This window comes from Rutidosis leptorrhynchoides, chromosome 4, assembly GCF_046630445.1.
Source record: "Rutidosis leptorrhynchoides isolate AG116_Rl617_1_P2 chromosome 4, CSIRO_AGI_Rlap_v1, whole genome shotgun sequence".
Lineage (NCBI taxonomy): Eukaryota > Viridiplantae > Streptophyta > Magnoliopsida > Asterales > Asteraceae > Rutidosis > Rutidosis leptorrhynchoides.
Window position 1 is genome coordinate 409,439,094 of NC_092336.1, and position 16,901 is coordinate 409,455,994.

Sequence of the window (16,901 nt, forward strand, 5' to 3'; positions counted from 1 at the left end):
AACATGAATATATGTTTTGTTTGCTCGATTCGTTGTTTTGAGTAACTAGTTTGAACATTTGAAATGGGTGTGCTTAATCCTTGATTTTGGATGAGTTAATGTTGTTAAATTGTTAGAGTTTATGTTTTAAAAGTGTTACTAGCATCTTTAGCATCAATTTGATGTGTAGGTTGATTTGGAAAACATCATTAACATGATTATTGGTTTTGTGATTCTTGATTAGGGTTTGATGAACTCTAAAAGGAAATTTTGATGCTTTGAATGCTATGAAATGATATTAGTTAGTGATTAGTTGTATTGTATGTTTCATTACCTTCAAAACGGCATATCATATGTGTGAATTGCATTCCCGAATCTTAAAATGCGTTTTGTAAACTTGAAACGATGGTTTTGAACATTTAATGACCACTTGACGAGATTTCGGCTATTGTAAATGATGTTTTTGCTTGATGAAATGTGTTTAGTTGTTTTCCTTGTCAAAATACCTTTCCGATGATATAAGATACATGCTTTGGTTGTTTGCGGGTCATAAATGGTGATTGGTTGAAGTTAGGTTCGTGCATAAAACTTAAAAACTGCCAGAATTCTCTGCACAGGTAATGGCGCGGCGCGCCATATACCCGCGCGGCGCGCCAAAGTGGTCTGTCCAACTTTGTCGATTTTTGAATAATGTTTGCTATGCTACGCACCTCCGATTCACATGTAACTTGTTCTAACATGCTCATATATGATTAAAAACCTCAGAAAAATAGTTCGGGACCCGACCCGAACGTGTTGACTTTTCGTTGACTTTGACCGACCGAAGTTCGACTTTTTGTCAAACTTAACCAAATGATTGTGCAATCTTCCTAACTTGTTTCTATACTTGTATCTTGCATGAATTTGACAAATTGATTCAAATGCTATATTTAACCGAGTCGTAACGAGCCATAGGACTAATTGAACACATTTCACCCGACCTTGTGCCGTAACCGGTTAATTGATACAACTTATTTGTTTAGGTCAAGGCTAAGCAACTATCATGCACACGTTTACTTTGTGAAGTACTTTTATACTCGTGCACTCGAGGTGAGATCATAGTCCCATCTTTCAAACAACTTTTATGCTTTAAACTATGGGATGAGAAACATATACGTATCATACTTTTATACATTGAACACAAGTACGAAAACGAACATTCCACGTACGGGTTTGAACAAAAAGCCTCAATTCAATTATCATTAGTTACACTTGCAGGGTGTAAACGTGAACTTATATTATGTGATCACATGGGCTTGACGAGCCTCATTCGGACGGTTCGCTACCGTTAGCGGATGAAATATATTTTCGGGTCTAGTGTATGTTCTAACACTACGCAAAGGGTGCAAAACAGTTAAGTTTGATAATTGGGTGCCCGCGATACAAACAACAACTTTGGAATGCAAATGATTTTGATAATCATCTTATATTAAATCTTGTGGTTCAAATACAACGTTTACTAAAACACCTATGATTTCACCAACGTTTTTCGTTGACAGTTTTCTATATGTTTCTCAGGTTCATACTTGGCTATTTGATACATGCTTCCGCGTACACTCATACTTGCTTGGAGTCGAGCATACATGCATACACTTTGATTTCTTGCTTGGGGTCAAGCATACATACATACATACGCTAGTGATAGCACCTTTGGATTCAAACATATCGTTTACATACTTACTCTATTTATAGCAACCGTGATTTTAAACTAATTATGTCGCAAGTTATCTCATTTATAATTTATACTTTTGCAAACTTAAAATTGTTGTCGAACGGTTTTGCAAACTAAACTTCGCAAGCATGATACGTTTCGAAAGAACGCGACATAATTTTGGTCAAACGAGTCTCATATAGGGACTACGACCACGTAACGGGACTTAAGTTAGCGGCGCCGTCAATGACGATTTTGTCGGGTCGCCACATAATCAATCCACAAACGTTGTGCAGCAACCTCCCGTTCCCTAGGGATGTAACCTCTAACTCTCGGAATAGATGGTGTCGATTCGACTTCGGAATCATCATCTTCTATTTCTTGAATTAATTGAACAATCCGCAAATCTTCGGAGTCAGAATTAGACCCCCGTAACCTCGAACCCTTTTGTAAACTAAGAGACTTTTGTGAAAAAAATAAAAAGTAGAAAAAAATAGAGCAAGTAAAAATGAATTGTGTGAAAATTGATATGATTGTTGGGGTTTAAATAGGAGTAAAAATTGAATTTAAAAAAAAAACAAAAAAAGGGGTATATATCCGTTGGGTAACGGATATATTACCCCATCCAATCAGATGAAGCCATCACACCATTTGAAGCCCGTTTTTTCCAGTCAAATCTTAGACTGACGCCCCCAAGCATCAAAATCTGACGCCCCGTTAATGGCGTCAGGGGCGTCACCTACTGCCAGCGAGTCTGACGCGGGCCCATCTGACGCCGCGTTGAAAACAGTCTTATATATTACAATTTGCCCTTCGAAAGATTTTCAATTACCCTACCACCTCTCCCTCTCACACATGTGCATAATGCGATATTTGTGTAAGATTATTCTCCGATCACGATCGTGACCAGGTTGCAACTCTGCACTAAATCTAGTACGAGAAGTATGCAATTAGATTCGGGATATGAGAGTTATGTTTAAACGTACTAAAAGTATGATAAACTTTATCGTAATCCCCAAACGTGTTAGAAAACTTTATCTTAATCCCCAAACGTGTGAGAGTTCTACTTGTGATGGTCAAATTTCTTTATTAAAAAGGGTAAAATTCTTTATAAAAGGGGTAAACTTCTATAATATGTTACATAAGAAAATTTCCCTACAATGTTCGATAGTAAGAGGAATATTCAAATGAATTCAAGTTTTAAATTTAGATCCAAGGAACCAATGAAAGTGCGACAATATTATATTTTCTTACATCACATAAAGTACATATTATATCGTATAGAACATGAATAACAGCCGATTATTTAATAGAAATCAATTGTAAAATTCCACAAACTGCGCACATACAAATAAAAACATTCACAATTCAATCATAAAATGCCACAAATCACACATAAACATAAAAAAACGTAATTCGCCAATTCAATAGCATAAGCTCACCAACCACGCATTAAACGTTCTAGTATTTTTCAGAGTCTCCATAATGATAAACATATAGATTCATTTCCATAATCGCAATGACTTCCGAAATGAACTTATATGTTTTAATGTTTGTATAACCTCGTGCAAATCGAAAAACCCCGGTCCCACCCACAATCGGCACTTCTCTAACTGGTAACGAGATTTGGTTCCTCCCCAATATGCTCAAAGTACTACCATTATATATCCCTTCAGTAAACTTGAAAGTGAGAGCCATCAAAATCGAGTAAGTTGTATCGTCAGAAGCCGCATACATCCCTTGAGCTCTTCCCACGATCGTAGAGTTCTCTCCGTGACCCACTCTTAAAGCATCGTCAAGAACGCTTATAGCACCGAAGAAGATTTTCGTTGTGTTGCTTGGGGGTGCTTGTGCTACAGTCACCTTGGTTTGATTAGCACCAGTAATTATTTCATGCCAGTAGAAGTGAAGGTGTGTTAGCTTCTCGTGCTTTAAGTGAAGCGATTTTGGTGGCAAACTTGTTGCAAATTCGGTAGATTCTCCTTCGATAAAAAGTGAGAATGCAAAAATGGTAAGAATGATGTACATATGTTTTGGGAGAATTTGAGCCATGGTGTGTGATAGACACTAGAGAATATAATATGGTAGATGTGAAGTTAAACTGGGGCACATCATCTATCTATATATATGAGAAAGAGTGGACTTTAGAAGCTAGATGGATTGAACAAGTCGATCTATTTGTTATATTTTAATTACGAATAAAAAGCATGATCACATTGTTATGTGTGGAACCTTAATAAACTAATAAGGAATGGGCATCATGCCTTAACATCCTTGTATTGCCGTCCCGAGCTCGCATCATAGCTTAACATCCAGTATGGATGAACATTGGTACCCGAATTCTCAATACCGTATTTGTATCGTACCGGTACCGTAAGTATAGTATTCACTGTGGCGAAACTTGAACCCGGCCACAGATTAAGCAGTTGCCCAAACCTAAATTTTTTTCATTGACAGGAGGTACATACTAATAATAACCTTATTTTTAGTAAATTTTGATAGTGTAATATTTCTTTTTAAATCCAGTCGGGCAGGGTGCTTTACCTGTCCCTATATGTTCTATAATGATACGCATAACGATCCGTCTCAAAACGGCACTAACAAGTAGCAACCGGCTAGGATCTTACCCGACACGGTCCATCCCGGAAGAAGGATCCCTTCCTAACAGTCATCCTACATTATCTCAGCAACTTTACCACGCTGGGCGAACGGCTAGTCGGGAACGTTATATAAAAACCTAGCCCGGATGACATACGCGTAACCGGCATCATGTAGCCAGTCATGATGATTGTAACCGTGAAGAAACACTTGGAATAAATAGAAAGCAAAACCTTCCCGGCTAGACTGAAAGCACCGTGATGCCTTAGCCGGGGCAACATGCCACCGGCACCGTCACAACTTCCCGGTTCGATATTCCAACCCGACATAGGGACACCTTCCTGGGTCAAACATGCCATCCCGGATGAAGTGCACTGTCCCGGAACAGACACTTCATCCCGGAACGAACATGCAAGCAAGTTGCATGCCACGTCAGCCCACGAATCTAAGAAAGTTTGTTAGGATCTACTCGATTATTCCCATGAAAAGGACATGTGCCACGTCACCCCTCGGGATTGGCAAAGTTTGTTACAACCATGAAAGGGACATGTGCCACGTCATCATTCCCTCACAATATCTATAAATACGCTGACAAGATCATTCAGTCAAACAACACTGGATGCATTAATGTTACTCTGCCCAAATTGATTACGGTAGCATTACTCCAGTCGTTAACTCAATTCTGATCGATGCTCCGATTATCGTCGGAATTAATCCTCACTCTTAGATATTAACTTATTCGATTCCAATCGAATAAGGTTAATCCGATCGATTGTTTTACGCCCTTGGAATCCAGATTCCAATTCGGGGTTCGCACAATTATTGGAGTTAAAACATTTGACTCACTCTTTTTTTAAAATCAAGCACTCAAACCCGAAATCTATTCACACTAGTCGATTTTGGTTTGATCAAATGGCGTTATCTAAAGGTACGAAATTAATCACTACTCAACACAACGAGCTGGAAGACGAAGAAACAGGCATGAACAGCACCAACGACGCTGATGTGCATATGATTCACTCATGGGTCGTGGGACAACGATGAAAATCAGGGGTATTAGATGAATGGAAGCACGAACCAATCGTCTTCCCCTCGTTATTCAATATTAACCCATCTTAGACCCTGTTATCATACGGCCAAACATCTCCAATTGCCAAATTGGGCAAATATACACAGACACCGGTGCGGGGGCAGAAGTCATGTTTGAACTGCAGTTACCGGAAAGCATCAGACGGCAGAAGAAAACCGCAACTTCGCCATTAGCAGGATTCAACAGTGCTGCAACCTGGCCGGTGGGCTCCGTCACGCTGGAGATCGTCTTAGGAGCATTACCTTTCCAAAGCACTGTTGACATAGAATTCTCTATCGTCAAAACAGACACCTGGTACAACGTCATCCTTGGGAGTAACGCCATGCAAAAATTTGGGGCAATCACATCCACGGTGCACGACATGCTAAAATTTCCAACCCCAGCCGGCATAGAAACCATCTGAACACAAGAGATGGAGCCGGTTGAATGCTTGCAAATATTTAAAGGTACAGATCACATCACAATACATGATGACGGCTATGTGTCACCAAACCCAAATACCCGGAACAAAGTACTCAAATCGGGACGGCTTTGAGTGGTAGCGCAAAGGATACACTTTGCAAAATCCTAGCGGCAAACATTGATGTCTTTGCCTGGGAGCCATCCGACATGACAGGAGTCCCTCGCGAGATAGCACAACACCGGCTAAACGTAAACCCGAACATCACACCGGTCGTTCAGAAGAAAAGAACAATGGCATTAGAACGGAGCGAATTCCTGGACAACAAAGTACAACGGCTGGTCGATGCCTGTATAATGAAACAAGTAAAATACCAAACATGGGTGGCGAACCCAGCGATGGTAAAAAAAAGGCAGACGGATCTTGGCGTATATGCGTAGACTACAAGGGCATCAACAAAGCATGCCCAAAAGACAATTACCCTCTGCCGGAAATAGACTGGAAGGTGGAATCCCTCTCCAGGTTCCAGTTTCTAAGCTTCCTGGATGCGTACAGGGGTTACCAACAAATCCCAATGGCAGAAGTCGACGAAGAAAATACTGCATTCTTCACAAACAAAGGCATTTTTTGTTATATAAAAATGTCATTTGGGTTGAAGAATGCTAGAGCAACATACCAGCAGTTAATCGATAAAGCATTCCAGGACCAAATCGGACGAAATATCGAAGCATATGTAGACGACATCGTCATCAAAAGTAAAACAGAAGAACAAATGATTTTAGACATAATTGAAACGTTCGATTCGTTACGCAAAATCAATATGAAGCTAAATCCGTCAAAATGTTCTTTCGGAATGGAAGAAGGCCGTTTCTTAGGCTTCACGATAACTCCAAGAGGAATCAAGGCAAATCCGAAGAAAATCCAAGCAATCAAAAATATGCAGTCCCCTAGGAGTAAAAAAGACGTGCAAAGTCTAAACGGGAAGCTAGCGGCACTCACAAGGTTTCTGTCACGAGCCGCCGACAAGGCCCTTCCCTTCTTCCAAACGTTAAAAGGCTGCCTAAGCAAAAAAGATTTCATTTAGACGGATGAGGCCGAAACTGCCTTCCAGGATGTAAAGGCATTTTTAAAAGAACTGCCAACGTTAACGGCACCGATACTGGGTGAAACCCTCATGGTATACCTTGCCGCCTCCTCTGAGGCAATCAGCTCAGTTTTAAATGCCGACAGAGGCAAAATCCAAATGCCAGTGTACTTCGTTAGCAAAGTACTACAAAACGGAGAAGTAAACTACCCGGCCATGGAAAACTTAATTTATGCCCTAGTGCACATAGCCAGACGGTTACGGCGACATTTTCAAGAACATCCGATACAATTTCTCACGGACTAACCGATCAAGCACGTCCTGACTAGACCAGAACTTTCCGGAAGAATGGTGAAATGGGCGATAGAACTCGGTGAGCACGAAATCACCTTCCTCTCGAGACATTCAGTCAAGGGCCAGGTCATAGCCGACTTCTTGGTAGAGCTCCCCTCCGACATGATCAAACAAGGCGAAACCACCGTTAAAAGACGGGAAACGGACGAATTCTGGGAACTATATACGCCAAGTGAGGAGGGGGCTGGCATAGGCTTACTCCTCATTTCCCCCAAGTGGAGAAGAAATAACCTACGCTATCGCCGCCTCAAACAACGAGGCCGAGTACGAAGAACTAATAGCCAGATTACGCTTGGCAAAGAGTATTGATGTCCGACAACTTACAGCCTACGTTGACTCACAACTGGTTGCAAGCCAGTTAAACGGCAGCTTCGAAGCAAGAGATGCATCGATACAAAAATACCTAGAGCTTACAAAAGCACTAACCGAGACCTTCACAGCATTTGAAATAAAGAAAATACCCCGTAACCGTAACAAGAAAGCAGATGCTTTGAGCAAGCTTGCCTCTCTGCTCTACGACCACTTCACCAAAAAGGTTATGGTTGAAGTAATGGAAAGAAAGTCAACTGAAGAGGATACCCTCATGGCAACAATCACAACAGAAGAAGAGTGTTGGATGACACCTTTCATAAAATATCTTTCCAATGGTACCCTCCCGGAGGATAAACTGCAAGCCCGTAGGATACGCATGCGGGCACCAGTGTATAACTTTAAAAATGGCATCCTGTATCGGAAATCATTCACAGAGCCCTAAGATGCGTTGGGCCAGCATAGGCCAAAAAGATCATTCAAGAAATGCATGAAAGAGACTGCTCCACACATTCCGACTATCGAACGATAGTCAGCAGGATCAAAAGAATGGGTTATTTTTGGCCACACATGTACCGAGACACATATGACCTAATCGTAAACTTTGAGGCATGTCAAATACACTCTCCCATCAATAGATTCCCCCGTCGTAACATGATTCCTATACATGTAGCTTGGCCGTTCTGCAAATGGGGGATTGACATTGTCGGTGAAAGGACCCGTCCTAATCCATCTGGATGAATACATTACATTTGGTTACATCGCGAGGTACTTGACCTCTATATGATACATTTTACAAACATTGCATTCGTTTTTAAAAGACAAACTTTCATTTTATCGACAGTTGACGGCATGCATACCATTTCATAATATATCCAACTATAATTGACTTAATAATAATCTTGATGAACTCGACGACTCGAATGCAACGTCTTTTAAAATATGTCATGAATGACTCCAAGTAATATCTCTAATATGAGCAAATGCACAGCGGAAGCTTTCTTTAATACCTGAGAATAAACATGTTTTAAAGTGTCAACCAAAAGGTTGGTGAGTTCATTAGTTTAACATAAATAATCATTTCCATCATTTTAATAGTCTACAAGATTTTCATTTTCATTTCTCATAAATATACGTCCCATGCATAGAGACAAAAATATCATTCATATGGATTGAACACCTGGTAACCAACATTAACAAGATGCATATAAGAATATCCCCTATCATTCTGGGAAATCCTTCGGACATGATAAAAACAACATCGAAGTACTAAAGCATCCGCTACAACGGATAGGGTTCGTTAGGCCCAATAGATCTATCTTTAGGATTCGCGTCAATTAGTAGACTGGTTTACTAATTCTTAGGTTACCAAGTAAAAAGGGGCATATTTGGCTTCGATCATTCAACCATATAATGTAGTTTCGATTACTTGTGTCTATTTCGTAAAATATTTATAAAAGTAGCGCATGTATTCTCAGTCCCAAAAATATATATTGCAAAAACATTTAAAAAGGGAGCAAATGAAACTCACCTAATGTATTTTGCAGTAAAAATACATATGACTATATTGAACAATGCAGGATTGGCCTCGGATTCACGAACCTATATCATTTATATATATATTAACACACATATTCGTAGTCGAACAATTTCACATATTATAACTTTATATATTATAAATTTAATTTGTATATATATATATATATATATATATATATATTTAAAAAATGATTATTATTTGTATAGTTTTATATCTATATATTTTTAAAATACCTAATTGATTATATATATAAATATTTATTTAAAGATTGTTAATGTAATTAGTTCATATGTAATGTTACTTATAAATATATTTTTACATCATTAGTAATAAAAGTTATGTTTGATTATAATGATAATATCAATAATAATAATAATACTGATGATAATAATAATTATAGTAGTAATAATAATAGTGATAAAAATAGCAATAATGTCTCTAAAAATAATACTAATACTAATAATAATAATAATAATAATAATAATAATAATAATAATAATAATAATAATAATAATAATAATAATAATAATAATTGAAATGATAATTTTAATAAAAATGTTATTTGTAATAATAATATTAGTAATCTTAATAAATATAGTAATTTTACTAAAAAGATACTTTTTATAATAATTTTAGCAATAATAATGTTTATAATAATAATAATAGTAATAAAAATATCAATTATACTAATAATCATATTATTAATGTTAGTAATAATAATAATTAGCTTAATAATAACAATAGTTAATAATAATTAGATTAACAATAATAATATCAATAAATAATAATAATAATAATAATAATAATAATAATAATAATAATAATAATAATAATAATAATAATAATAATAATAATAATAATAATAATAATAATAATAATAATAATAATAAAATTGAATATTTAAAAGTGTATACCCTCTTTTAAAGCTTTTTCCAAAAATAATTGCCCACGACGGGGTTCGAACCCAAGACCTCTCGAATACACTAAACACTCTTAACCACTCCACCAATTCGTTCTATCTAATTTTAATCCAATTCTAGTTATAGATAAACCGTATCAATCTGATTCCTTTTCTTCTTCAACCCCATACACAGCAACAAGATTTATATCCGAGAATTAACCATTTGTTTCGTGTATCAAACCCTAACATCATATCTTACGTATTAGTTATTGAATCATCTACAATCTTTAAGATCATAATCACTTAGCCCTCGCTCACAATCACAATCCCAATCATAATCTAATTATTATCATAATCATAAACATCTCATCATCATTCTCAATTAATCACATAAAATCAGAACTCCTCCATCATAATCTTAATCGTGATTCATCACCATCATTTCTCCTTCGTGACCGTCTTCATCATCACAGTACAACACTTCGACTATTATTACAGAAATTATCATCAGGACTCTTCATCACCATAGTTTTGATAACAGTTGAAGATAGAAGCAAGTATTGATCGAACAGACCATTGGTAATGCTTGTTCATTTAACAGATATCATAATTGGGTTTCGTGTGACAAAGCAGCCCATTTACAGGAGCCCATCATGACTAAATTTCTAATCGTGACCTTATCATAATCTAACAGACAAAATAGTGGCATTTTTATAAAGTTCTGTGAATTAACTAATCCATCAGGAATTAGTGGGTGGGTTCTTTTGTCGGGGTATTAGAAAGCACCTTCTATAACCGCATCAAACTTTATTTATGAAGGTCTACTAGATGTATGCATCGATTGATATAAAATAAGGAGATGGTGAGTGGAATTTAGAATCCAAGACCTTTGTCCCCTTTGTCGACCCCTCAACCCTCCTTTTATGTATTTAATTTGCATCTAACAAACAAAGCAAATTTGCTTTTCTTCACTCAGTTTCATTGTGTTTTAAACCAACAGAATACAGTAGATATATAGTGGTAACAATCTTGGTTCACTTGTACAAGTAAATGGAAGAAGAACCAGAAAAGAGTTGCCGTGGTTTTGATTAAAGATGATAATAAATTACGTTGGATGAAGATGTTGGCTTTTGATGAAGGTGACGTTCGTTGTTCTCAACAGAAGCGTAAATCAACAGGTAACAGTCGGTACATGGTTTGCACGTTGCAGATTTTCATAGTTTATTAGGGTTTTCTTCATCGATGAAGATGATAAAATAAAAAATATAAAGAATCAGGATGGCTCTCGATGGGTTTGGTGGTTTGAACGTGAAATGGTAACAATAAAACAAATGATGGTGGTTTCTTGGTGGGTTTATGGTCCTGTCACGATGGTTTATAGGGTGAAGGTGGTGGTTGTAAGACTTGAAGAAGAAGATGGCAGTTTGTTTGTTGGCGACGGGTTAACACTGAAGCATGAAACAAAAATTGCAGCAGCCTGTAGCAGTTATGATCGTGGTGTGTTGATCGAATGGGTTTCAATTAGTAGTTACTTCGTAAACAGAAGGTACTTGATGTTTTTGCGTGGTTTTGATAGTTGAAGAAGAAAGAAAAATGGAGAGGAAGGAAGATGGTAATGGAGTGTGTTATGGGTCTTTATGATGTTCTGTGTTCTTTTCTTCCAGTCTTAGCAGGTGATATCAATATGTAATGTAATTAAACAATTGTTTGTGGTAATCATAAATCAATCACATTTGTATGGTAGTGTAAAGGTGTCGACAGGTTCTTCAATCACTAACAGAGAAAATAAAGAAAAAAAAATTCAAAACAGATAAAGATAGGTAACGGAATTTGTTTTCATCTGTAATTGATTTGTACTAGCAGCGAATCTAACACAGTTTGATTAAGATTGGAACTGATTACATGGTTTATCTATATTTATCTATGTAAGGACCGTATAAGTATATATATTTATATTTATAAAGTATCTGTATCTATATATATATCTGATATATATATATCAGTATATATTTTCCTACTAAGTTTTGTAATATTACATAATAATATAAATCTATTAATAAATTTTAGAATGTTATAAATTTTTAATAAGAATACTAATACTAATAGTAATAATAATAGAAATATAATAATAATAATAATAATAATAATTTTATCAAAATTATATTAATAGTAATAATAAGAATAAGAGTAATTATAAAGTAATAATAATAATATTATTGATGGTACTATTAAAATGATATAACAATTTATTTATATATTTTCATATTAATATTATTAATATAAATTTAAATATTGAAAGTAATAATAATATTACTACCACAAATTAAACTTATTATATCAATATTAATATTACTTATTATTAATTATGTAAAATTAATATTCAAATACAGAATATATATATATATATATATATATATATATATATATATATATATATATATATATATATATATATATATATATTTATTTTAATAACAACTTAATAACTCTATATATTATTTTTGCATTTTTAATTCCAATTGATTAAAGTATAATTTATTAATTCAAAATGTTATAACTATATACTACACATTTAATTACACAGAATTGTTCGTGAATCGTCGGGAATAGTCAAAGGGTAATTGGTTACATGAACACAGTTTAAAGTTTTTGAGATTCAACATTACAGACTCTGCTTATAGTATCGAAATCATATAAAGATTAAGTTTAAATTTGGTCGTAAATCTCCGGGTCGTCACAGTACCTACCCGTTAAAGAAATTTCGTCCCGAAATTTGAGTGAGGTGGTCATGGCTAACAATAAAAATGTTTTCATGACGAATATGAGTTGATAAATAGAGTTTTATCATCATTGAGTAATATGGATAAAACAATTCGATTATTCGAAGAGTACGAATGAAGCTATCATAAAAGAGTGAAATGAGTAAATGAAGATTCGAATTAACTAGTGACGTAGTCACGATTGAATTCCGGAATTCAAGGGATTTAAAGAAAATCTTCGAAATCTAAAAGATTTGATGCTTCGGTAATTAAAGAAATTAGGATCTCTATAATTAAATGCGGTTATCAGTCCTGATTGTTCTGTCAGATATTTTCACTATAAATCAACTTCTTCCGTTCCATTATTTTCATCATTCTTATACTTTCATTCTTACTTCTAAAAAATTGTGAAAATACTTCATCCAGTTCTAATCCTTGATATTTTTCTAATTAACATTTCTGTCATCCTTCTTTTCAATTTTCCACCAGAAAATCTGTTTAATTTTACTATTACCTTGGGGCGATACTATTCTTAATTCTACCGTGTATTTATATTGCTATTTGTATTAATATCCATGGTTTCTAACCTCCGCATTGTTATTGATCTTTATATTTTCTCTTATATTTTGGAGCTCTTTGCCTTTTTATTCTCATCTCGACTTCTAGTAAAGCGAGTAATGGTCCAGAATTCGTAAGTATGGAATTTCTAATGATCTTAATGTTCTAAATAGGAAAGAACATAATAGCACGATTTGATTTGACAAATTATCAGAATCACTGAGAATAGAACTATCAAGAATATACTTTCTTGATATGTTCAGAAATTAAGCAGAATGAAAGAGTTATGTAACATGGCACATGATGACGTTATGGTCTGTGAATCATCACGCTTCATTAGAAACTCAGCATGACTTACTGTAATATAATCACGTTGATCAAGTGTCATTATATTATACTAATTCATGCATCAATTTCTTTACATTTCTCCAGGATTCATTCATAAATTAAATTTAGATTTTACAGAAGTTTCCAATATAATGAAACACGGAAAGCACGAAGAGGTATATAATTACGGACGAGAATGTTTACGAAAATATCCTCAGAAATATCGAAGATATTTATGATGATATTTTGACATTTCTAAGTTCGAGGTTTAATGAAGAAATTTTTTTTTCCGCAAGATTTTAACATGACCTCGGAGCAAGATATTCTCTAAAGATTTCAACGGATCAAGAATTACCTGGATTCTTTTAATATAGGGTATGGTCCTTGTATTTGTCCTTGGTCTCCTTTGTGGTTAGCTCAATCTGTTTTCCAGTTCCAACTTTTCTGATCTTTTCCAACATACTATTCTTTATCATCAAACTTCCGACAATTAAGGTCGTTTACGGTTGTCTACAGTTTCTACAGCTTCATTCAGATTTCTCAAAGTTCAATGTATTGATTCGTAGGCTGGGTGCTTTTCAAAATTTCAGAATGGAAGATCATAATTCTAAGAGATAAATGTTAGACATATATCTGCTGATGTAGACATGCTGCGAGATTTCAAAATATTGATTTCCGGTAATTGATGTGGTAGTTCTCGTTATAAGATGTGGATGGGTATATGAATAGGTTTTAACGAACCAATATAATGGTTCTTCGGAGAGATTTAAGCCAATGAGTAATGAAGTTGCTGGTAAGTTTACTGCTAATGTGGTGGAATATAAACGGTTCCCCGGTAACGATGACGAAAGGCAACTTATATATCAAGGTTATAATAGAGTTTATTCGAATGAAAAGTCGAAATTGATTTGCTGAAGTTGTGACAATTTTGACTACTTTGGAAAGGGATTGCAAAGTTATTTTCGGTAATAACAATGCCAAAGGAGCTAGCAGAGATACGTGTTAAATGTTTTCAAAGGTTCCGAGTGTTTTCAGGTGCATAACTATATGCATCGATCTTTTTTTCCGTAGATGAAGTGCGGTTGGTTCATCCTCTCGATTGAGGTGTTTTCAATAATTATGAAAGGTTTGAACACAGATTGTAATCGTCAAGATACAAATGAGGTTTAAGATGAAATCAAGTGGCAAACTTGAAGAATTGTTTAGTTTCATATGTTATAATCAATATTTTAATTCATTTTAATTGTCCAATGTTGGTAGTCTACAGTTAGCAGTCCACAATTTGTAGTTCAACAATTCATATATAGTTTAATATATAATATTCGAATTAATTAATATGTATCGTGACCCGTATACATGTCTCAGACTCTATCACAACTCAAATTATATATATTATTATAGAATCAACCTCAACCCTGTATAGAGAACTCGATCATTACTGCATATAGAGTGTCTATGGTTATTCCAAATAATATATATAGATGTGTCGATATGATATATCAAAACTTTGTATACGTGTCCCGATATTTAAAGTGCGTAAAATAAATAACAAAAATTAAATGACGATAAATAAAATTGCGAGAATTTAAATTACTATAAATAAATTGCGATAAATAAATTGCGATACGGAATTAACAATTAGCTAGGAACAGTTAGCTAGGATTTTGTTAGCGTGGTTTCTTAACAGAATTTCTCATAGTTAATTCGTTTTGTTTCTAATAATTTTTATTTTTGTCCAATGTTTTCTTCATTATGCCACTTGTTGGATTCTGATAGGTCAAAATCCAAATATGAAATTGAATGAAACTGGTTATCTCGTGGTGAATGGATTCATATATCGGTGGTTGTAAATAGGATAGTAAATGACTGTTGAATTAGATTTGAAAGAATGTACAGTGTACTTATTAATGTGAAATCTAAATATTCCTCGGGTATTACCTACCCGTTAAAATATTTTCACCATTAAAAGTTTGTACGAATTTTCTTTTTTAATTACAATCTTTATAAAAATATATATACATATATATTTTCTTCAGATGTAATCATGGATTTAATGAGTCAATGTGATATTAAACTCATCAGATTTACGGCTAGAACTAGAGTACATAATATCTAAAACATTAGAGATTACATAATCGCCGTGAAGGACGAAGATAGTTTATGTAGAACGATTCGTAAAATGATGATTATGCTTGAGGTATAGATTGCGAGTTTGAGGCGTGTAGTGTTGAGGCTTGTGATGCGGATGTTGTTGTTGGTACTATTGATGCCGTTGATGTTGTTAAAGCTGGTACGTTTTGCACCATATTTTCCAAGGCTACAACTCGGGCGCGAAGCTCGTTGACTTTATTACTTCGGGATGATTGTCGGTAGAAACGAGCGAATGAATAAGATCTAGGATTTGAGATAGTATATAGTCATGACGAGATACTCTGGAAACGAGGCTGAAAATGGTGTTTCGGATAGCTTCGCCGGTAAGTGCTTCAGGTTCTTCGCCAACAGGTGAATTCGGTTGGTGTAAAGGATCACCTTCTTCTCGTCTCCATTGATTAAGTAGGCTACAATCTCATCAGATGAATTGGGAATGGATGATTGGTTGATTCATTCTGGTGACACTGCTTTCGGAGCTTAGGTGAAACTCCATATCGGAATAGCTGTCGGAATCTGAGGAATTCGAACTGGTTGAGGGATTCATCTCGTACGATCAGATGAAGGATTTTCGATAAGAAATAGATTATAGGATGTAGATTAGTACCCTGCAATACATAATTTACATATGCATATATAATACTAAAATCCCATAAGTTACAGAGGAATCTACGGAAGCTGTCAGGCAAATGTAAAAATAACAGATACGCTAAGATATGGATTTATCTATACACTGTCTATGCAATAGAGGCAGTAAGACGTGTCTAGACTTTAAGGATGATAAGCAAATAATTTTTGACACTAAATGATAAGCAAAACTTTTGACATGCAGACACGGTCAAAGTCTAGACTCATTAATGCATCCTAACAACTACTAGTTAGACATACTAATGCAAGACCTGATTCGCTAAGACCACCGCTCTGATACCAACTGAAAGGAACCGTCCTAATCCATCTGGACGAATACATTACATTTGTTACATCGCGAGGTACTTGACCTCTATATGATACATTTTACAAACACTGCATTCGTTTTTAAAAGACAAACTTTCATTTCATCGACAGTTGACGGCATGCATACCATTTCATAATATATCCAACTATAATTGACTTAATAATAATCTTGATGAACTCGACGACTCGAATGCAACGTCTTTTGAAATA

General features: G+C 35.1%; 1 protein-coding gene across 1 annotated transcript; it reads right to left on the reverse strand.

Annotated features, from left to right (window-relative positions):
- Positions 1 to 3,130: 3,130 nt before the first annotated feature.
- LOC139841997 (dirigent protein 1-like) lies at positions 3,131 to 3,721 on the reverse strand. The gene has a single exon (XM_071832177.1). The coding sequence runs from the start codon at positions 3,719 to 3,721 to the stop codon at positions 3,131 to 3,133; it is 591 nt and encodes a 196-aa protein (XP_071688278.1).
- Between the last annotated feature and the right edge of the window lie 13,180 nt (positions 3,722 to 16,901).